The 24382-nt window shown below is 35.3% G+C and overlaps 1 protein-coding gene across 9 annotated transcripts in view; it reads left to right on the top strand.

Annotated features, from left to right (window-relative positions):
- NFIB (nuclear factor I/B) overlaps positions 1–24382 on the top strand; it is a 257564-nt gene that overhangs the window by 172371 nt on the left and 60811 nt on the right. For all 9 annotated transcript variants that reach the window (XM_010857013.1, XM_010857020.1, XM_010857017.1 and 6 more), the window contains exons 4-6: positions 11686–11754; positions 17997–18117; positions 20911–21029. In XM_010857013.1, coding sequence (XP_010855315.1) covers positions 11686–11754; positions 17997–18117; positions 20911–21029 — 309 coding nt within the window. The remainder of the gene's footprint in view (positions 1–11685; positions 11755–17996; positions 18118–20910; positions 21030–24382) is intronic.

Genomic DNA, 24382 nt, shown 5'->3' with positions numbered 1-24382 from the left:
CAGGATACTGGATGCTTGGGGCTGGCACTGGGACGACCCAGAGGGACGGTATGGGGAGGGAGGAGGGAGGAGGGTTCAGGATGGGGAACACAGGTATACCTGTGGCGGATTCATTTCGATATTTGGCAAAACTAATACAATATTGTAAAGTTTAAAAATAAAATAAAATTAAAAAAAATAAAAATAAAAATAAAGGTCATAAGTACTCAAAAAAATAAATAAGTGAAAAAAAATAAAGTGCCAGGGCCTGGCAAATAACAATAAATGGTAGCCACTGTTGTATTATTATCATCATTATTATCATTATTATTCCTTATTTATATTAAGTAATTTAATCAAATTTATCCAGCTAGTAAATGATAACAAAAGAATCCACATCCAGTTATGTTAATGCTACAGCCCTCCATCTCAATCTAAAAACTGAATGCTTTTTTTGAAGCACAACCCTAAATTTGAGTACCCTGTAAGTAAAAAGTAAACAACCATGTCCTTGGAGCAAATACTGAAGAACAAGGGAAAGGGTCTATCATTAAGATCCAGAAGAACATATCTTTAAAAATGAAGAACTAGAAGAAAATTTCAGAGAAACATCTGATTTTCTTAGAAAAGGGGCTTACATAAAATGTAAGAGGAAAGAAAAACAGATGAAAGAAGAGCTTCAATGAACAGAACATCATGTGAGTTAAGAAAAATTAGCAGGAAAACTAAAACTGGTTTCATACAGTTAAAATCTGGATTGGAAAAATAAAAAAGCTAGCTGATATTGTGTAAATAATCACTGATACAGAGGACAAACTTGAGATGTTTGTTCCAAAAGCAAAGGAAAAGAGCAGAGAGGTTAAAATTGGGAAAAAAGGTTTATAATGAAAGAATAGAAAATCAAACATTAATTTAGGCTTTCTTGTTAAGAAATCAGAAATTTTAGGAAAGAAATAGAATCAAGGACGAATGAAGAGAACTTTTATGAGCTAAAAATGATCTAAATATGCCAATTAAGGGGGCTGATATTCCCAGCCAATAGTAATAATATCTAAATATTATGCTGTTGCAGTTTTTGTATTTCATAAGTGAAAAGGAGAATCTCTACAAGATTCGAGAAAAACAGTTACCTGAATTTCTTTTAATGTTTGAGGAGTTTTATTTCTAGTCAAAGGTGATATAAATATAGTCTTTGTTATTTGTTGTCTCAAAAAATAGTCCCTCATTTTCTTTGTAAAAATTTTGCTTGAAAACTTGTTGCAGTTGACAAAGTGATGCACCAAAAAAGAAAAAAAAATTAGTAAGAGAAAATCCATAGATATATACTGATAGTTATAAATATCCTGTAACTCCTGTAACTAAAGAATCGCAGGTGGATTCTTTACCATCTGAGCCACCAGGGAAGCCCAATAGACTAATAATGAAAATAATAAATAGAAATTTATGTCTAAGTAATGGACAGAGGAGCCTGGCAGGCTACAGTCTATAGGGTTGCAAAGAGTTGGACATGACTAAAGCAACTTAGCATGCAAGCCAAGTATTGTAAATAAGATTATAGACATAATTTCCTATGTAAAATGCAGTTCTTGAATGTCAATAACAATAACAATTATCTGGGTCTCAAATTGCAGATCATGTTTATTTTTTAATTGTTATAAAATACATATAACATAAAAATTACCATTTTAAAGGTAAATTTCAGTAGTGTAAAGTTTATTCATTTTGTTGGACAGCCGGTCCCTAGAACTTCTTCATCTTGCAAAACTGAAGCTCTGTACCCATTAAATAACAACTCTCTCTTCTCTCTTCCCCCATTCTTCTTTGTTTCTAGGAGTTTTTCTGCTCTAGACACCTCACCTAAGTGAAATCATACAATATTTGCCTTTTTGTTACTGGTTTATTACAGACTACATTTTTAAGGACTGAAAAGAGGAAGAAATTTGAAGAGGTTGGATAACTAAGAATGGCAGACTGATTTTGTCCTTTCAGGATAATTTATTTTGGCTTTTGCTGAAGAGTCTCTATTGTTTGCTTTCATCTCTTTTTCTGCTTAGATTTGTTATCAGGGAAGCTTTCTTCTCTTCGTGGAGTCAAATACATTCTCAGCCTCAATTGACATAATCATGTGTTGTTCTTTGTTGTCGTTTGCTTGTTTTTTAATTTTTTTCTCTATTATATGGATAAATTTCCTGACAGTGAACTACCCTCATTTCTGAAATAAACTCTAATGATAATATAGTGTATCATTCTTTTGATAACAGTATTATATTCAATTTAAATATATGAATTGAATGCATTCAGTTTTATCTAGGATTCTCAAAGTTGCATTTAGCTGCAACTTATGTTTGCATAAATGCATAACAGGCATTTATGTTTGCATGATTTTTGGTTGGTTGTTTGCTTGCTTTGTTTTGATAAGGGACATTGAAAGTTTAGTTATTTAAACTTTGCTGTCCTAATGAAGGGTTATGAGAGAGCCTTCTTCATAAGGTAGCTTGTCATTCTCTACAGCCTGCTGCTGCTGCTAAGTCGCTTCAGTCATGTCCGGCTCTGTGCGACCCCATAGACTGCAGCCCACAAGGCTCCTCCGTCCATGGGATTTTCCAGGCAAGAGTACTGGAGTGGGGTGCCATTGCCTTCTCAGTCTCTACAGCCTGGGAGAGGGTAAATAGCATTGAGATTTGAAGGCAAGGTAAAGGATAGCTCAAATCTAGCTGTGCACCCGTCTGTACCTGATGCCATTTTTAAAGGTGGTTTTTAAAATACTTATTTATGTTGTCCTAGGATCTTCACATTTTAGAGTGCACGTGAGCTCATTAAGATTCTAAGCATCTCAGTGGAACCTGAGCTTCTGCATTTCTAATAAGCTCTCAGGTTATGCCAATGCATTTGGTTCTGGAATCACAATTTGAATAACAAGAGACTAGCATGGTGGTCCCTAAATTTTGTTGCACATTGAAATCACCTGGGGAACTTTTAGAACATCTGCATGTCTGGGACACATCCATACCAATTAAATCAGAATAGCTGGGAGTGGAAACCAGCATAAATTGTTTTTCAAGAACCCTATGGGCTTCAAATGATCAGCGAATTTTGGGAACCACTGTACAAATTGTTTTGTTCAGGTTCCACTTTGCTGAATTTTGGTTACTTCTAGTTTCGTAAATAATTGCCCATTTAAGTTTCAAAGTCAATAAGTTACGTTTTAATCTCTCATAATTCTTTTAATGAATTTGGTTTCTATGGTTATGTCTCCCTTCTATTCTTGTACTTGAAGCTTGTAAATAATTTTTTTGTTTTGCTTGACTTTTTAGAGAATCTTATTTCCTTTTTTGCTTTAAATATTCCTCTTTTTTCCATATTATTAATTTCAGCTTTTGTCTTTAATTCCCTTTTTAATTTTTCTTGGATTGTTCTGTTGTTTTTCTATGGTGAATAATTTTCCTTTTTTTTTTGTCTTTCTTTCTTCATTGCTTCCTAGATAGTTGACAGTTTTTCTTTTGATTTTCTGTTTGATTCATTACTTATTTTCTTAATTTTCATGTGGTTAGAAGATATGGTCACTTTTTTTTTTCGCTTTTACTTGTATTTACCAAAGATGAGACATAATGGCCTGATGGCCAGAAAAAATTCTCTGCTTTTAAGAATTTGTTAATGTTTTCTTTTTGGTAAAGGACATGATCAATTTTTATAAAATGTCTGTGGATATACCAAAAAAGTATAAGTTGTATTTGAATGATAGAAAGTGAGTCTTTATCTAACAGTCGTGTTCACATCTAAGAGAGATGTATTCTGAATTCTCACTATATTTTTATCAAGTTTCTTGTATTTTATTGGCTTTCATTTTATTCATTTTCCAGAATATTTTTGGTGAATGTGAGATATGTGATTTATCTTACTCATTAATTATGTACTTCATTAATAATGTTATTTATCCTGTTTATTGTAATTCACCTTAAATTGCATCTTAACCATTGCTAATTGACACTGATTTTTTTTTTTAATTTGCCAAAATTCTCTGCCTACTATTTTATTTTCAACGTTTTGTTCTTATTCTCATTTTAAGTATGTTCCTTAAAAATAGCTAGATTTTGTTTGCTTTAGTTAATCTAATGTTCTCTGTTGGATAATTCAGTTCAATCTTGTTGTAATGATTGATATACCTGATTTTATTCTTCCTATTTTACTTTATACTAATCATTTATTTTCACATCTTATATCCTTATTTTGGCTGTCTTGATTAGCTCCTATTACATTTTGTTTCCTCACTGTACAATTCTACCTTCCCTTTCCCTACTCTTAGAATTAAATACCTCCTTTGTTATTATTTGAAAATAATAATACAGCCTGACTTAAAATAATACATATTGACTTATGTAGTGGTACTTCTGTATTTTAAAGAAGAGAAACAGGGGGCATAGAACAATTGCTTAGCTTTCCTTAAGTTTACATAGTAAGTGACAGAGTTAATTTATTAGTATAGTTTAATGTAATTTAATATAATTATATTAATTATAGTATATTATAACAATATGTAATATTTATTTTACTATAATATCAATACAGTAAAAATAAACATAGTCCACTTAGTTAACCATAAAGTATATGTGCTAAGAAATTTTAAAACCTGCAAAAATTGATTTTCTTTAATAATTTGTAATAATACTGTTTCAAGGCCAGACAATAGGAATAAATTTCTTGAAAGACTAATAGTTGTCTAAGAATCTTCGCTGAAACAGATTCTGGGAAGGTGATTTTTTACCAGTGAGATTTTCTAGACTTTCAACTTTTTGTATTTTATTTTCATAAATGATAGTGACTCATCCAATCCGTTTTATGAAGCACACATATAACCCTGATATAAAAGCTTAGAAAATAAAATACAAAAATTCCCACAGAAGTATCCCACCAAAATACAGGGAATTTGGAAGAAACTGTCAATAAACCAGTTCAACAGTAAATTAAAAGAGGTATGTACCATGAACCAACAAAGATAATATAAGAATTCAGTAATATGTAACAATAAGAAATGCTGTAAGGGATAAAAAGGATAATCTCTACAAGACCAAAAAGGCGTTTAATAATAATAACTATTCTGATCAGAAAAGTTTAAAAAACCCTGAGAAAACTAGAAATAAGTGAATATGTCAAATGCTGAGAAAGGAATCAATCATCAATGAATAGCCAAATTATTATTAACTGTGAAACTCTAAAAGTATTCTTGTTAATATTATGAGTAAATATTCCTGGTAGCACTCTTATTATTTACATGTATTTGAATGTTCTCTTCAAAGAAATGAGTATGTCTCTGAAAAAATCCTACCTTATTATAATAGTGAAAATTATAGCATTAATGAAAATTATAGATTAATTTCTCTATCAACTATCCACAATTAAAAACAAATCCCATTAATATGACTAATATGTAATTCTAGCAACAGGGAGGTGACATGAAACACTCATGATCTGCCCGAGGGAATATAAATTGGCAAAAACCTTTATGGAAAGTAGCTTGACAGTTTTTACCAAGAGCTTTAAAAGAGTTTATGTCCTTTGACCCAGTAATTCCACTTCTGGGAACTCCAGCCTAAGAAAATCACAAGAATTGCTGACAAAGATTTGTGTACAAGGATGTTAATGGCAGTGCTGTTTATAATATTTTTTTAAATGGGAAATAACCTAAAATGCCAAACAATGGGAGAGTGGTCAAATAAAGTATGATACAGCCATGCAGTATAATAGGATACAGGCATTGAAATCATGCTGTTTAATCTAAAGGAAAAGATATAATGTTAATTAGAAAAAGTCAGAATATGCATTTATTTAAATTTGATATCAATTTTATAAAAATACATGTTTATATATTATATATGAAGGAAAATGTTAATGGACTGGAAGGAAAAACTAAACAAACATAAAAAAATATATTAATGTAGTACTATCAGAGTGTGTTAAAGTCAGTAAAGCTCTCTGCCAGATCATGTAAATAACCATCAGGGATTTACATTTCATATTGAAGCACAAACTTCATTCTAAATTAGCACTAAAATGTTATCCTTAGCTGTAGGCTGAGGTTCAGTCTCTGTGCAGAGAATCATTGTCTTTGCAATAATTAGTGTATCTATTTTATAATCATAGTTTCCATCCTTAACCACGGACGGTTCAGACCAGTTAGGAAACCGAAGAGAGCCCTGTCTTAGAAAATGACCAGTCTGTTAGGTTTCGTAGCTGAAGTTTTAGGAAGATCAGCAAAGAGTTAGTAAGAAATAATCTAGTGTTCTTGCCCTTTGCATCCATTAGCAAAAGGATTTAGGCATCTTTACACTCAGTTGAAGGAAGTGAACAATTGGAATCCCACAGCTGGAGCATGCCTGTGAGATATCCAGTGTCCTCTTCTTTTTCCAAATGAACAACGCAAGGAAACTAACAGGAAAACAGCCATGTAAGAAAAAGTGGAATCTAAGTGTTTCAGTGGGTTTGAGACACTCCTATCCAGTTTCCTATCCATAATGAGAATTCTTAAATGCAGTAGCAGGGGCGGGATCTTGATAGCCACTGGGAAACCCCCTATGTTTAGGTACTAGTTTCCTCATCTGTAAAATGGTAATAACTTGAGGATAACTGCGAACTTGGCGTGGACTCACGCTTTCTAAGATTTTTGTAGCTTGGCGTGTCTTGGTTATTATTACCTTTGCAAGGTTTCACATTCCTTTCTAGGACTTTTCTTATTGGGTGACAAATCTGTTTACTGAGCCAAAAAAACAGTTCCTGGACTATGCAGAATAAGTCTAATCCACCATCTACATTAACAGTCCTTCAAATACTCGAAGACAGCTTTCATGAATTTAATAACTGCTTTCTGTGTTTTTTTTTTTTTTAATTTCAAGAATAGAACACAGTAGACCATAAAAATGAGCCATTATCAGTCTTCCTTTGGATTTTCTGTGTGAATGTTGTTTAACATTTAAATGGTGCTGATTATAATTTGAGATATTAGCAGTTAGATATGCCATTGTGTCAGTCTGTTATTGTTTGTAAAGGAGGTTAAACACTATATTAACTTCTGAGTAGTGATTTATTGTTGCTTTTGTTAGAGAAAAATAAAAAGTGTAAAATAATATAATTTGATATTGCCTTTGAGAATTTTCAGTTTGCAAAGGTCTTTATTTCCTACTCAATTTTATTTTTTAAAAAGCATACATGTAGTGTAAATACAGCATCACATAAATGCTAAGTTGTTCTTTGCTTCCTGGCATAAGCTGTTGTGTAATATTGCTCTGTAACCATTAAGCAGCTGCTCTGTCTCAGAGATGCTCATATTTCCTTTGGTAGATAAAGGGAGTTTGCTAAATGAATGTCTCCAAATTGCTTTAAGATCTTTGGCCTTTCTGGCAGCTATTCTAGATTCACAGTGGTCTATGTAACACATGCAAACCATGTTTTTAGAAGGCCCCGACAGCCTGGAGGTTACAGATGGGGTTGTGTTAACAGCAAGAACCTGCGTTTTGCTGAGTCTTACCTTCTATACTGTATAGCAGGGCTCATGACCCGCTGCGTGATCCTCTCCAGTTATTTTGCCAGAGTCCTTAAGTACTATCTCTTATATGCTTGTGAGCAAGCACAATTAGCTGTCCAAGTACCATATCATCCACTGTTTCTTTTCTTTAGGCTGCCTCATCTTGGGTAATGCCTGTCCACTGTCAAGGCTGTGCTGCATGCAGAGATGCATGAAAGGGGCAGCTGTCTGCTTCAGGTGTCTCTCCTAGGCTTCCAGTTGGCTGATTCCCACCAACCCCCCTCCCTGCCCCACATAAGGTCATTGTTATCTTGCTATGCCCCATGCAGGAGTGGAGCCCAGTGGGACCTATGATGTTGCATTTTTGCTTGTGGGTGCCAAAGCAGTTTGGACATACTTCTAATGCCTTTCACTGTTTTAGTAAAATAGCTCTTTCAGTTTTCCTTGTAGATCCAAATTTCTTGGAACTCGGGGAATTGGGGGTAGGGAGTGGAGAAGCATCCTGCAACATTCTGATTTGCCTTCCCTTTTCCATGTGATAGTCATCATGTCTGTCTGTGTATGACTGTCTTACTGTCTTCCTCCTGGTAGGATTACCTTGAGGTGGCTATCTGCTGCCTTAGGATTTGGTTCCTAATGGACCACACATCACTCCATCTTAATGAAAATGACTACAGCGGCTTCACTTTCACTTTTCACTTTCATGCACTGGAGAAGGAAATGGCAACCCACTCCAGTGTTCTTGCCTGGAGAATCCCAGGGATGGCGGAGCCTGGTGGGCTGCCATCTTTGGGGTCGCACAGAGTCAGACACGACTGAAGTGACTTAGCAGCAGCAGCAGAGCATAACTAAGAAGCAAATAGAGTCCTGACTACTCTGGGGTAATAAGGAAATGAACTTCAGATAATATCTATATATTGAAATGTTAGCCTGTATTGTTCAGTCACTAAGTTGTATCTGCCTCTTTGTGACCGCATAGATTGCAGCACCCCGGGCTTCCCTGTCCTTCACTATCTCCCAGAGTTTGCTTAGATTCATGTCCCTTGAGTCAGTGATGCCATCCAACCATCTCGTAATCTGTCACTCTGTTCTTCTCCTGCCCTCAATCTTTCCCAGCATTCGGGTACACATGGAATAATTTATATAAATAAATTGAAATATTTACCATTTATTTACTCTTTCGTCAATTTGCAAATATCCGTGAGCTGTTTGAACACTCCTAGTGCCTTGGTAGTTATTTTATACTAAATGCCTAAAGTTGTACATTAGTTACACAACAAAGTTAGAGATATAATCTGCCTGTAATCATTACACTTTCCCATCCTGCCCAATAACTTAAATAAACTCCTAGGCAAACAAATTTGAGGGAATAACAAGAATCAGTAAAATTATCCTTCAGTCTTAAGCTATCTTTATCTTCATTGTTATAAAATTATTAAGGTATGCAGTTGTGACCATGTTTCAAAAAGTTGAATTTTACAGTTTTTTTCTGCAAGCGTTTACTGGTTAGTGTATGCTGCTGCTGCTAAGTCACTTCAGTCGTGTTCGACTCTGTGCGACCCCACAGACGGCGGCCCACCAGGCTCCCCTGTCCCTGGGATTCTCCAGGCAACAACACTGGAGTGGGTTGCCATTTCCTTCTCCAATGCATGAGAGTGAAAAGTCAAAGTGAAGTCGCTCAGTCGTGTCCAACTCTTAGCGACCCCATGGACTGCAGCCTACCAGGCTTCTCCACCCATGAGATTTTCCAGGCAAGAGTACTGGAGTGGGGTGCCATTGCCTTATATGTGGGCTCTGACTTAGTTGTTAGGGGAGAAGCAGATGGACAAAACCCAGTCACTCCCCCAAATAAGAAAAAACACAAGACTTGAAAACAGTTATTTTGGAAAACTTGAATGTACAAAGTGATGTAAAGTAAGTACAAACCAGGTGCTATGTGAATATAGAAAAAGAGATCAATTTTAGTTGGCATAGGGGTTGGGAGAGGAGGGTGGAGAAGCAGTTTATGGAGCGGGCAGTGGCTGAGCTGGACACGGAAGGCTGAGAGTTGAGTGTGGATAGAGGGCCTTCTGATCAGAGGCAGCTATGTGAGAATGACATGAGGGTGGGCCTTTACAGAGCGAATAACCTTGTCTGATTGGTTAAGCACATGGGCTGTCATCATGATAAGTAAAGTCTCTATATTTAATGTACTTGTCATATGTAAAATGTTTACTATACATAAAGTACAGTGTAAGCTATTATACTTTAGAGCAACAAAAACAATAATAATAACCTGTCAGAAATTAAAACTGTCTTTGTCTCCAACTACAGAGCGGGAGTTGATGTCCTTTTGTGTCTCAGTGGCTTTTAGCACTTTGTACAGTGGTATCTATCTGAAAGTTTCTCAATAATCACTGAAATGAATTCACCCTGACAGAAAATTAATTGCTCAAGAAGTAGGCGTTTCTTAAAATAGAGCTGCATTAAGTGGGGACATTTAGTTCTTATCCTCTTAAAAATGTATATCTTTTTTAAAGTAATGATTTAATATGAGACCTGAGTTTTATCACCAGCTGAGATCTCATAATTTCTTCTCATTCTTTTATTCTTTTTCTAAAGAAGGTGAATGGATGGATATAAAACAGTGTTCAAACAGCCTTCAGACATACACAGCTCCTCTGTTTATTCCCAACAGTGATGTATATGTACTAAGTAAATGATTTTCTGTCTTTTCATGCTATGTATGGTTAAAAAGTAGGGTGGTGACTCTCATTCTGGTAAAGTTTCTAAATGATTATTTATAGTTATCTTGAGACTGGAATTCAGTGTGAATATTTCAGTGTGTGCATGATTGTTGCCTCCATGAGCCAGTCCTAATTTATTGGTGATGTTTAATCTGTGCCTACTCTGCATTTTATAGTTTTATCTCACTTATGCATAACTCTGTAAGGTAGCTAATTTTATTGATATTATCTTTAATATATGAATGGAAACTCTGAGGCACAAAGAGTCTAATGTTCCAGGACAATTATTATTATAAATTTCTATAAGTTCATTATTATCATGATTAATTATTCCAGGATGCCATGGTGGCACAGTGTAGTCAGGAGTCAAAGCCCAGCTCTTCGACGTGAGTGGACCATGTTGCTAAACCACTCATGCCTGTCTTTTCTACACTAAATCAACCTCTCAGTCAGCCCCAAAGTGTTCTGCAGCATTGGATCAAATTGCCATTTCTTGGAATTTCTTGGAGTTTTTTCCTGGAAGCATTTGAATACTGAGGATTTTCACACTTATTCTCTCCCTGGGGCAGCAGGTAGATGGAATGAGTAGCCGTATTCCATCTACCTGAGGTGTTCATCCCCTCCTCACCACCATTAAACTTCCTTCTCATTGGCTAGAACCTGGGGACACGGCAGTCGCTGAGAGTTCCATTTCCAGTCCTGGGCAGAGCTAGGCCAGCCAGGAATCCGTTTGACTCTGGCTCCTGACCAGTGGAGGTCCCTGAAGGGTCAGGAGGCATTCCTGGAGGTCTGGCCTCACCACTGTTTGCCAGAAAAAAGGATCCTGTTTTTGAAATGGAGTACCAGGGAGTGGCAGCAGGGTGAGAAAGCAGTGAAATTGTGTGAGGTATATTAAAGGTGCACGGAAATAGGTCTGTGTGAAGTATTTGCTCTGTGTACCAGTTCTGCTTTTGTGTGATTCAGGACAGGAACAAAGGTGGGAGGGCTGGTAACAGCAACTCACTTTTCTTTACTCAGGGAAGGATTTGTTAAAGAACAGTGGTTTCCAGAGATCTTTGAAGTAATTCCAACAAGGTGCTAATTGTGGTTGTGGTTTTCCTTTTTCTTTCTTTCTTTTTTTTTAAATGATTGGACTTTAGTCTACCAGGTGCTACTGGCCAAGGGCCCCTAAACCTTCATTCCCTATGCATGAGCCATGGCAAATAAAACCATACCAATTGCCTTGTACACTTGGAAAGTTAAAATTTCTTTCTGAGAGATTATTTAGCTTCTAAACTGTAAACTTTTGTTTTAAAAGACTCAGTTTGCATTTCATAAGCATTTTGTTTTTACGTGTCTTTGTTGTAAGCATACTTGGTTTTTAGTCTAACCTTTGTTTTGAAACACTTGAGTGAATTCTAGTGTTAAATCATTTATTTGCTTCCTGCTTATGTTGATCTCTTTCTTCTTGATGTTTATTTTCAGGATACCTTGAGGATAGTTTTGTAAAATCTGGAGTCTTCAATGTATCAGAACTTGTGAGGGTATCTAGAAGTAAGTAAACTCTTTGCTTATTATTTAATTATACAGTATGACTTAAAATATTTTGTATTTTGAAAATGAAATACAGTATGAAAAGAACTGTGTATTAGGGTAATTTGAGCTTTAAAATCTCTAACTTTTTGATTTCACAAATGAAGTTAATTTGTCTGGCTTTCTGAAATATTTGCATTTAAATCCGTACTTTTTGTAGTACAAAAATAATTTGGGGTTTGTTCTGCTTGCTGTGTTGTTGGTATTCATTTAATTCACTGTTCACTCTGTGACCATAGATGGTCATTTATATCAAAGGAAGTGTGATTAATTAAATGTACTCAGTGTTGTTATGATAACCCACATAAGTTTCCTGTAGATAAGTGCTTTTTCATTTTGCTAACATTTTGGTGGGGGCTTGGAGATGTACAGGATATACACGCTAACAGGCAGAGTGTAGAGGGATGCAGAAATTAACTTTGCAGATTGTAGTTGGATATAGATAGAAAGCATTGTTATCCAAAACAATGTCAAATTGTTTTCACTGGCCACCTCACCTGAGACACCATTCTTGGCAGCCTGGAGGAGAATTTTCTCAAGTAAGTGTACCTGGTCAGCTAACTAAGCAAGGAAGAAGTTTTCTTGATCACCTCTTTTAGTTGTTATTACGGTGTCTGCAGATATATGTAAGAGGCTGTTCTTATCTCATTGATTATGCTGAAGGGAGTGACTCATTTCTACTTGCTCTCTTCTTTGATTTAGCTTATTTATGTACCTTTGATGGCTGTATTTTCACCTGACGTTTTGATAGGGAGTGTCACAGTTTGAAATGGTTTATTCAGATGATGTAGGGCCACTCTGGTCCCTGTTTAAGCTGTGTTTTTCACTTGGGTCAAATTCAGAGGTCATGAACAAGAATTATGATGATCCAAAAAGAATAAAAAAAAATGAGTTACTGAGGCTAAGTGTAGGTAGTACTTTACCTGGCATTCAGTGAAGTAGTCTCCAGTGCCATAGGTGACTTTGTCTTTGGAACTGTAGTTTCTCAAATACAGACTTCTGAAGTGACTAGTGCACCTAGCCTGTGTTTCAGAGAGTTCTGTGAATAAACATTTAAGACTTTAGTAGCATCCTTTCTGACATAATTCTGCAGTGGATAAATATTATGCCCCAAATACTTCTGCCTTCATCTGTTGACTAAGGAGTAGTATAAGTGACCAAAACTTCATATCCTGTGTCCCTGTGTCTATTGGATTCATGTTTGCTAGGCAAGAGGATTTTGGTGGTCTACTTCATTGACCAAGGCCATGAGACGTCTGTGTTTTTCCTGATCAATATGTGTTGTGCTAAGACTGCAATATTTGAACTTTTTATGTTTATTTTTAATTTGGAAAGGAACGTGCCTGAGTGACTTACTACCACTTAATGGCATTGTGTAAGGAAGGGAGTATTTGAAGGTGGGTAGTTGTGTTTGTGTGTATGTGTGTTGCTCTTTAGCAGAGAGGCTATGCTGCTACAGTTATGAGACTTTATGAAATTATTTGTTTAAATTTGTAATTTTCTCAGTTTTATACTTCTATCCTTCTTAAAAGGATAATAGCGTTATCTGTCAGAAAATATTATTAGTTCCTCATTAGAGGTAACATTGGAGAAGGCAATGACACCCCATTCCAGTACTCTTGCCTGGCAAATCCCGTGGATGGAGGAGCCTAGTGGGCTGCAGTCCGTGGGGTCCCTAGGAGTCAGACATGATTGAGCGACTTCACTTTCACTTTTCACTTTCATGCATTGGAGAAAGAAATGTCAACCCACTTCAGTGTTCTTGCCTGGAGAATCCCAGGGATGGGGGAACCTGGTGGGCTGCCGTCTATGGGGTCGCACAGAGTCGGACACGACTGAGGCGACTTAGCAGAGGTAGCATCGGAGAAGGAAATGGCAACCCACTCCAGTGTTCTTGCCTGGAGAATCCCAGGGATGGGGGAGCCTGGTGGGCTGCCGTCTATGGGATCGCACAGAGTTGGACACGACTGAGGCGACTTAACAGCAACAGCAGCAGAGGTAACATTATGTTAGACGCTATGGGAGAGCCATATGAGAACTTATAAAAACCCAGATTGATACTGTGAGAAGATTGATACTGTGAGAAATCTGATTTTGAAACTTAAAAAATGTATTTCTATAACAGTTCAGAAGTGAGGTAAATTTAACATACATCATTCATTCTTTCTTAAATCACACTCTCATCTCTTAGAGATTTTTAAGTTATCTGTTATAACAAACATTACTGATTTGTAATTAGTATGTTAATTATCTATATTCATTCATTAGCTAATTAATTCAGCAAACATTTTCTATCCCATATGTAAATAGGTGTCTCTGAAATGCTTGAGAAGTTATTCTCCTAAGTGTTTAATATATCCACATTATAACCTTATTTATACAATTGAACTTCATTGTTTATGAAATAGGTTTTGCTAAGTAAACATCAACTTCAGCACAACCCTTTTGCTGTACATCACGAATTCTGACTTCTTGAGGGTTTACGATATGTTAATGGTTTCTGTCCTCTGGGGTTTTACTCTGGTATGACCCTCTAATGTGAATGTTGACTTTAGCTAATGAAGTTGTTCAATTTTAGGATAGTGATCTTTCTGGTGAACGATATTATCTCCATCTTAAAAGTTGATTTAGGATCAGCTTTTGGAGTGAGGAGAACAATAAGAGAGATTAAGGGTTGCCCTCTAACCCTTAGAATCTGAGGTTCTTCTGAGCTTGGTTTCTAAGAGGGTATTGGCAGCCTCTTAAACATGATTTGCAGCCTTAAGGCCCCTTGCTGCTCTCTGGGAGAGGTGCTAACAATGATCTTTGCATCTGATATAAGTTTTTCCCGAGGCTTTTAAATAGGCATATCTGCTGGGACTTGCAGTTCTTATACACTTTGTCATTAGATAAATTTTGTGCATGTGCTGTTTTAGAATTTGGCCGTGTTCATTATTAATCTACTTTAATTTCTGTAATCTCCCATTTAGTGTCAAAATCTACACTAAATTTTACATTGCTTGTGTGTAAATCTGTAGACAAAATGCTTTTGTTTTGTTTTTCTTAAGCCATGACTAAAGCTTTACTTTCCATCTTGTCCACACACCCCTGCCCCAGTTTTAATGAGACTTAGTTGACATGTAGCACTGTATAATTTTAAGGTATATAGCATAATTGCTTGACTGACATATACTGTGAAATACCATAGTAAGTTTAGTTAATGTCTATCATCTCATGCAGTCATGCAGCTGTTAAAAAAGAGAAAAAGAGAAAATGTTATTTCCTTGTGATGAGAACTCTTAGGATCTACTCTCTTAACTGCTTTATATATATATATATGCTACATTAGCTATAGTCATTGTTTTGTACATTACATCCCCAGTATCTATTTATTTTATAACTAGAAGTTTGTACATTTTGTGCTAACTTCCTCCAATTCTCCCTCCCCACTAATACCCACCTCTAGTAAACTTTTCTATGAGCTTGTTTTTTGTTTGTTTAGATTCCACGTATAAGTGAGATCATACAATATTTGTAAATAAATTATTTGTGTTGCTTCCTTGATATTTTGAAATAATCCTTCTGGTACAAAATTTAGAAAAAAAATAATATTTCCAAAGATCTGTAATTGTCATTTTCCTATAAATTATACCTAGTATGCTTATGGTCAAGCAATCTGTGTTGACTGTCATGCCATATGTTTATTAAATAGGAACTACAAATCTTTGTCTAAATATTGCATGAGCTTAATAAATAGCAGCTAATTGATATAAGATATAACATGTAAGTTTCCTGTTGGTAACTCAGTTCTTTGAATTGTATCCATTATTACCATCGAAAGCCAAACAGATTGTTTTACTTTCACTGAACCCCTCAAATGCCTCCTTCCAGCACTACTCTGCTTTCCAATGTCAGGTAGAACATGATTCTAATAATAAACTTTAAAGCATGTGGTTATTGTGGGATTTCTTACCTTGCATTTTTTTAACCTCTGGTGTACCTCAAGCCACAACAAGCAACTACATTTTAACTGTCCAAAGAACTGAAGCCAATAGGCATAGTTATACATTGAAAACTAGTATTTTTTATATAAAATGAGGCTAAATCATATTATGTAATATGAACAACCTAACAGCAGGCAGAAACTGCAGATCTTTAGAGCTGAGACTAATCTTGTATGTATTAATTTATTTTGACTTAATTTTTAATAGAGCTATCCATTGTATATTCCTTGATTATTTCTCTGCAATAAAGCGTGTACCCTCTAATCACATTTTCTTAAAAAATACGTTGTTAGTCTTGGCCTGCCTGATACTGAAATACAATTCAACTGATAGTGAACACATTTCAGATGTCTATTGAAAATTCTAGGTAAGGAAAATCCCTTGAAAATCAACGGTCCCTTTGGAATTTTATACTCAACATGAGGTTAGTTTGGAGAAAGGGGAAGATTAAGTGGACTCTCTGTTGTAGTGTGAATCTCAGAGGCTCTAGAGTTTTGTTGCCATGGGCTAGGATACACTTTCCCTCATTGATGATCTTGAAGGCCTGGTGCAAACAGGTGAAGAAATAGAATTTATTCTTAATCATTGTCCTTTGACACCAACCTGGCTGGTCTCCACCTTGCATGTCATCTCTGCCCATGACCTTGCTCTTTTAGCAACTGCTATTTAGAGTAACTTCCTTTGAGTACCCGCCTCATCCTCTAGAGCTCTGGGCCAGCTGTGGCTTTCTGCAGATTTCTTGGACCATTCAAGCTTATATCGGATTCTTCTTCCCTTGAAATCCTATAGCGTTTGTTGATCATGTCGTTCTTGTGGAAGTTTCACTATAATCTGCATGATGCTTGTATTTCTGTGCTTTTCATGAGTGTTCTGTTTACCCAGCTTGTTGCCCCATGTGTCTTATTAAGGACAGGAACTATCTTATATCTTAGACTGGTTTGTGTCCCTTTCAGCACCTGTCAGTAATGGATACAATAACTTGTTGATTGCACAGACCTTCAGTGGATAGATTCATTTGTACCATTCATTTGTACCTATTTACTGCTTTTCATAGGTTTTTGGACCGTTTCATCTTTGCTAACCACTGTAGGTTGCCAGGGAAGAGTTTTGGGGGAGAAAGCAAGAAAAGGGAACTCATACTTGTTGAATATCTGTTATCCACTAGGCATCATGATAGACTTTTATCACTCCTTACCTCATTTCATCCTCAAAATAGTCATATGTGATAGCTTATTATAATTCTCATTTTATAGTTCAGGAAACTGAGGTTTATAGCACATAAATGGCAGAAGGAGTTAAAATGTTGTCTGTCTATTTCCCAGTACTCTCCTCATTCTAACACAACATGCTGCCTGAAAGATTTATTCAAGAAGTTTAGAAACCAATTTTAAAAATTTAGAAAGCTGTAATCCATGGTATGACAACCAATACTTACATCAAAAATCTCAGTTCACAATATATCAGCAAACTCAAAAAGACTTTTTGATTTATACCTTAAAGTAGAAAACTCCATGAGTATATTTTAAATGACTTATGAAGTTGAGCATATCAACTTTTTAAAAAACAAGACATAAAGTAAAACTGTACTTCCTATTCATATATGAAACCGAATATGTATTTTGGAAAAAGAAATCTTGACTTTTATTTCATATTTGTCAATTTTACTTATATACTTGTCCTAATACAATAATTATTTTTATATCAAATATTAGAAATATGATCTCTAATGTACTTTAATATTAATGTTAATATTATTATAAAATAATCTTTTTATGGAACTATTTTAATTTAATTTAATTTTTATTTTTATTTAACAATAATTTGATTTTTAAGAGCTGAGTTAGTACAAAGGGCCTTGCTTTGTCCTGAGCAATAATCAGCATGTGTTGTGCCCTGTGGAGCATCCATAGACCAGTGGGATGGCAGATGTAGTGACGGCTAACAGTAAGGACTGAATGAAGAAGCCTGGGCAGTGCGAGCAGAGGAAGGGGTAACCAGTGATGGCCGTCTTAGTGCCTTGAGTTTCCACACGTGAACACTGGCATAGTGAGGATGTTTGCAAGTCTTAACCAATGGACGGTTGATACTAGAGTCTTAAGGTAAAGAGAATTCCTCTCATCCTTGCCCAGAGGCATGGAAAATATGAGATTATTATATCTGAATAGAGATGACAATAGTAAATGCCATTCCCAATGCTCTTTTTGTTGTTTTATTCCTCAGCGCCCATAACCCAGGGAACTGGAGTCAACTTTCCAATTGGAGAAATCCCAAGCCAACCATACTATCATGACATGAACTCGGGGGTCAATCTTCAGAGGTCTTTGTCTTCTCCACCAAGCAGGTAACTCAAAGAGGAACTGCTTTTCTTCTCAGTCTGGTATGCAAATAGGTAGATAGGGAGACATGCACATAGGTTTGTCGGTAAACAGTGTGGAAATAAAACAAAAAGTTCAAGATTCTTTGCTGATTTTTCACAGAGTTTTACTCTTTCTTGGTTGAACTTATTTTGAAATTTGAAAGTTAAGTGTAATTGTTGTTCAGAGCATTTTAAACAATCACTTCGGGGGTGGGGGGACAAGGGAACTATGAAAATGTATTAATATGATTTTTATCTTCTATGAAGTATTGTAATTTCACAAGTCATGTAATTCTTTTGGTGACCTTAAAAATGATGTTGCCCTGGTTTAGGACTGATCCACCCAACTTTTATCCTAATACCATGTCCAAACTGGGGATAATGAAGTGAAAAATAAAATGTGTCATTTATTTAACTTTAAAAGGCCTTATTCTAGGCCACAGGTTTGCCAAGTTCTTCAATTGATGCTCTTTGAATAATTTAGTTAACTTTTAGTTACCAGTGAAAGTATTACCTGCTCTGAGATTTGGCTGAACCAGTTGGGAAAGAGCTACAGTGAGGTGACTTTGTCTTTTGGTTCTCTGCTGACATTCTCATTTTTCTCTCTTGACCTTCTAATTGTAACCTTCAGGAGTTTAAAAGGAAATCTTCTATTTAAATGAGGGAAAATTAGCTTGGAAAGTTATTGTACATTAGAATTTCATGATATGTTCCTTTACTATAGAATGATAGAAGAGGGCTGAGTGAACAAGAAGGCAAGATAAGCAGATATTGTAGCTTTATTGGGTTTTCTGGAGGTTGAATCTTCAATACAGAAAGACCAATCTCACTTTCAGAGCATTAAAAATACCCATGATCAGATAAAAGATCCTACATGAATTTCAGAGCAAAACATGTATTTTATAATATCAATTTTTTTAAAATAAAAAAATCTGGATAACCATTTTCCTATGCTAGTCTCAGTAACAAAAATTAATTGCATTTGGATTGATTATGGGGCTGTGCACATCTGTACATTTATTAGCTAATTTAATTGTATGTCATTTATGGTCAAACTGTTTTCCTATAGTAAGATTTCATAGCAAGTATTTAGGTTTATTATTAAAATTGTCTGTGATATGGTAATTTGTTTAAAATGCTTTGATTTTTCTAAATTTAAAATGTGAATAGTAATATTTTTATTCTATATGATGGATCGGTATCATCCACCTGGCTCTTTCCTCATGATTATTCAGTATTAAATACAATACTATGTCATTTAGAATAAAAAAGTTTTAAAAAACATTTATCTTTTATTTCCTTATGAAAATCTTTTCTCCCTCATTTCAAGTTTTCCTGTATTTACTGTTGATTCACAGATGAAAGAATTAGATTGAAGGAGGGGTTAAAAAATGCATTCTAATTTTAGATACCCTAGAAAGAAACTAAATATCTACTATTTATTCTCACTGTGATTTAGCACTAATAGAAATTGCCATCTTCTACATAATGTTAATAGTTTGGGAGTTGTGAGTCAAATCTTAATCACAAATGTATCTATGAGTATACCCAGACATGCACATGTTTCCAGGATTTTGAAAGAGTACAGTCTAGGAAGTCAGGCTGCTACAATTAACATGCTCAGGACAATTGATTCTCTTCAAATTTGTCTCCCTACTTGTAATAAAATAGAGGATTGGATTATGTATGTGGCTTCTAAAGTCAGGTACAACTCTGAAATGCTATGACATTAGGTTTTTTATCACAACCTCAAGTTTATTCAGAAGATTTCCTTTTTTTAGTTTTTACCTGCATGGGTGTGAATAAGGATTTTTTTTTTTTAATTTAAGGAAACAATATCCATTTTCATATTCATAACTAATTGTTTAATACAATATTGGTGGAGATATATGAAGGCATGTATTAAGCAATATGGCATGTGGCATAGAATAGATTTTTAATCATGGCTCTAAATATTCATTTTTCTTAGTTATTGTGATAAAACCATGTTTTGTTTATTAAAATATATTATTTTGGAAGTATACCATTGGGTTTGAATTTGGCAATGATGATTTTCATGGTTGACCTTAAGAGTAAAGGATCAACAACTGTATTTTTTAAGGAAAAGGTAAATAAGAATATATGAAACAGTTTATAATCAGACAAGTACTATAAATTTTTAATATTATTAATTATAGGGTTACTACTAATAATTACTATTTAATAAGTGCCAGCCACTAAATGTATGAGCTTTATATTTAATAACTCATTTAATCCTCCCTACAATTCCCCTTTGAGCAATGTTTTATTGTTTCCATTTTACAGATAATTAAATTGAGCTTAGAAAGGTTATGGACCTTACTTATCTGTGAATTCATATGAAAGGATTACATTGTTAATGGCAAGTGCCGTACAAATGAATGTTATTAATATTGATAATAATTATGAGTTAGGTGCAATCTTAATAACATTTTCTAAGTTAGTAAACATATCACATTAAGAATTCACTTTTTAACTACCAAAAATAGTATTTTACTACTGGAAATATATTTCAAAAGGTAAATATAAGAAACATCCTATTCATTACACAAATACAGTTCTACTCTGTTATAATAAATGATACATAAAACTGAAAATGTTTGCTACTCCTGTTGATGTCTTGAATACTCCCCATTATTTCTGGGATATTATTACTTGTGTTTGTGGAAATTTCTCCAGTAAGAATATTCTTAGATTATAAACTTGCAGGTGCTACGCATCTTCCTAGAATTCCCATTAACTGTTGTCATATTTTAACAGCAAAAGACCCAAAACCATATCCATAGATGAAAATATGGAACCAAGTCCTACAGGAGACTTTTATCCCTCTCCGAATTCACCAGCTGCTGGAAGTCGAACATGGCACGAAAGAGATCAAGGTGAGTAAAAAGGAGTTGCCTCTAGGGACGGTGGAGGAAAATGTCAGCTCCTTCCATAAGTTTCATTTAGTCAAAATTTCATAATTGAATCAATATGGGTTATATTTCTTCATGAAATGATTGCAGTACAATTATTTTTAAGGTCATGTACTGATCAAATGTTATTGAAGTTACAAAATTCCCATATATTTATTTGTTTCTTGAAATTGAACTTTTTTCTTTTTTTTTTAGAATAATCTTTTAGAAACCTCAGTATGTGTGTGACTGATGATGGTGTGGCCATATTAGTTGGTTGGATTATAGCAGACATAAATTCTAATTCAGTCAGATCAGTTTGTTCCTCTTAATATGGGGTATTTTAAGGTGGAGCCAAACTTTAAGCGGTTCTCAGGTGCCAGTTACTGAAAGTTCTCGTTTAAAGGAAACCATGCTTTCTTTTGGAAGTAGGTACAACGTGAACAATAAATATAAGTGTGATGTTAGACACTTGGTGTCTGAGTCAATCTAGTTATTTCTTCTAGATGAAACTATAACCTAACTCTAGGGCAGCTCTAGGAAAAAATATAAATATCAGAAATAGGTATTCTTTGACTCTCTACATTCATACTTTGCCCTTTTTCTTTCTTAAAGTCTACTGGGTTAAATATATTTCATCAGGTATACTCATGCCTTTTTGCCACGGTTAGAGGGAGATTATTAAACATGGAAACAAAGATTAGGTAACAGTCTTTGTTGGTATGTGTGCAAAAATGACTTATAGAGCAGAACAAAGTGTATTTGAAAATTGTCTTTAAAATTCTCCATTTAATTAAAAATGTAAAAAAAAAAAAAAAGTGGTTTTCAGTCCATAACTTGGGCGAGTGTATCTGAGGATTGAGGAGTTGCATGTCCAGTAATCTCAGGAAACCAAATAGCCCTGAAGCTTAGCAGTTAAAGCCAAAATTCAGGATTCCCTTTCTGCCGCTCCATGTTTTTCTACTGAGTGCCATAGAATTTAAAGAATGGTGAAATAGTCTTCACAGAGGAATTGACATTGAGTCAGGTGGAGCCGGGTGGGTCTCCTTTAGCATGCTGAGATTTTAACTAAAAAAGCAGGGGGCAGAGTGGATGAAGACAAAAGCACAGGCAAGCACTGAGGTGGGGAAGTGAGTTTCCGAATGGCCGTGTGTGTGCCCTGTGGCTGGAGGCTGTTTGTGTGAATGGAAATAATGGGCCGTCATTTTAAGGAAGGATTTGAAAATCAGCTGAAGAGTTTGGGCTCAGAGATCCTACCCCACCTCCCCAGTCTATTCTGTAGACAGAACCATCTTTTAAAACATAACGTCATATCACTCCCCTGCTGCAGTTACGTCCTGCTTCTCTTAGGAGAGAAGCAGGATTCCCTCACACGATTCACAGATCTTCTTGGTCCTCTGGCCTCTGACCACTGCTCCAGTCTCAGCGGGGGCTGTCTGCTTCCTTCTCGCACTCGAGCCTGCTGCTTTGTTTAGATTTGGAAGTGTAACACCCAAGACCTTCATATAAGCCATGCCCTCTGGAACGCTCCTCTTCTGACTCTTCATCTGGCAAATTCTTGGTCATTTTTCATGTCCCAGCCTAAATTGAGGAATTTCAGTTTGAAACCTAGTATTGTTCCCTCACTGTACTCGTAGTATGTTGTTCCGTATTTGCTTATGGGATTAATTGTCTGAATCTGTCTGCATTGTGAGGACAGAGACTTTATCTGTTTTGGCTACTGTGTATTCAGAGCCTAGGAACCCTGTGCAACACTTGGGGCTCAGCAGAGGCAAATAGATGTTTGTTGGCTACGTGGACCACCGATAGGCGAAACACCAGTCTCATTAGCAAAGGCCAGAAATAACAGGGCCTTCATCAGACTTGCAGAAGTAAGAATAAAAGCAAAACCCTCAACCCTTTATATTTTATTACTTGTTTTGCTGACATTGTCAGCTTTTTCTAAACAAAGCCATATTTTCCTCATCAGAAAATTGTTCTGGAAAAGATTCTAATGGTAATAACAATAACATTGTGAATGTGTGGCAGTGAATGTGTTGTGCAGAAGTGTAGGTGTTCTTTATTACAGACAGTGTCACTCTGTAAGAGTTGCTTCCTCTTTCAGCCTGTTGAATAAAGCCAATTTCAAATCATATTGTAAAACATTTTTGAAAAGTAGAAGGGAAACTGTCATTCTTTCTCTTTGTAAAATCATTGTATTGTCTTGGTGATTTTCTTTTGTCAAGATGACTAGAAATATTGGAGAAGTCTGTAAAGGCATATTATATTAAGAGTAAGGAAGAATGATTCATTTTCACACGTGCTTCAAAAAAATGTGTGTCACTTTAATTCTGAGACCCTGAAGATTTTGTAATGTGCACAATAAGCCACTGTGGGAAGAAGACATCAACTGTAATGAAAACATGAGGGCAGGATAGTACTATCTTTATAAATTTCCTAAACCAAATGCAGTCCTTTTGTTCGGTGAAAATTGCTTTCTTCAGATTTGCAAAATAAAATGCCTCATGGTTGTTCTTGTCCATCTTCACATGTTCTTTAGTCACACTTGCCTGTCGTCTTGCAGGGAGTATTCTAAAGGGCATATTGAGTACCACTTGAAATTGTAATGGCTTTAGTACATGTCTAAAAACCCTATACTAATTAGTATTCAGTGACTACTTACTGGTCGCTTAAAATATACTTGTGTTTATAATTGGCAGAAATGTTTAAAATTTACTGTTAATTATTTCCTGCATCTGCCTCATTCTGTTCAATTTTGCACTAAAATCTACACTTGCCATAGTCCTTAACAAAAGTGAGTGAACTGTGTGAATCAAAGATAGTAAAATTATGGACAGTATGTGTCATTCTACCTTTCCTTATAATCTGAACCACGAACCTAAACCTTTGAGATTTATTCCAGGTAGATAAAAATAAAGGATATAGTGTAACTAAATGATTATCCTCATTTCATTTTAAAGAGTTAGGCAGAACGTTATAAGATCTAAATTCATGCAATGAGAAATGGTCCTGTAATTTTAACAAGTTAATGAAAAGTGTTTTTATTTTAGCATATTACAAAGTTATATTTTTTGTCTTCCAGAATGCAAAAAAGTTACATTTCATAAAATCATTGTAATTTTTAGTTTTGTAGAATATAGAACATTTTAAAACTGAACAGTGCTTAATAGTCTTAAACATTTTGTAGGAAACTTTATAATTTGCTTAATTTTCTTCTGATAAATAGTGCAGAAATTAAATTTGCTAGCATCTATATTCAGAGAAGGCAATGGCAACCCACTCCAGTACTCTTGCCTGGAAAATCCCATGAACGGAGGAGCCTGGTAGGCTGCAGTCCA

The sequence above is a fragment of the Bison bison genome, unplaced genomic scaffold (assembly GCF_000754665.1).
Source record: "Bison bison bison isolate TAMUID 2011002044 unplaced genomic scaffold, Bison_UMD1.0 scf7180017864376, whole genome shotgun sequence".
Lineage (NCBI taxonomy): Eukaryota > Metazoa > Chordata > Mammalia > Artiodactyla > Bovidae > Bison > Bison bison.
Note: the sequence above shows the minus strand (reverse complement) of the source record. Positions and strands in the feature narration are given on the sequence as shown.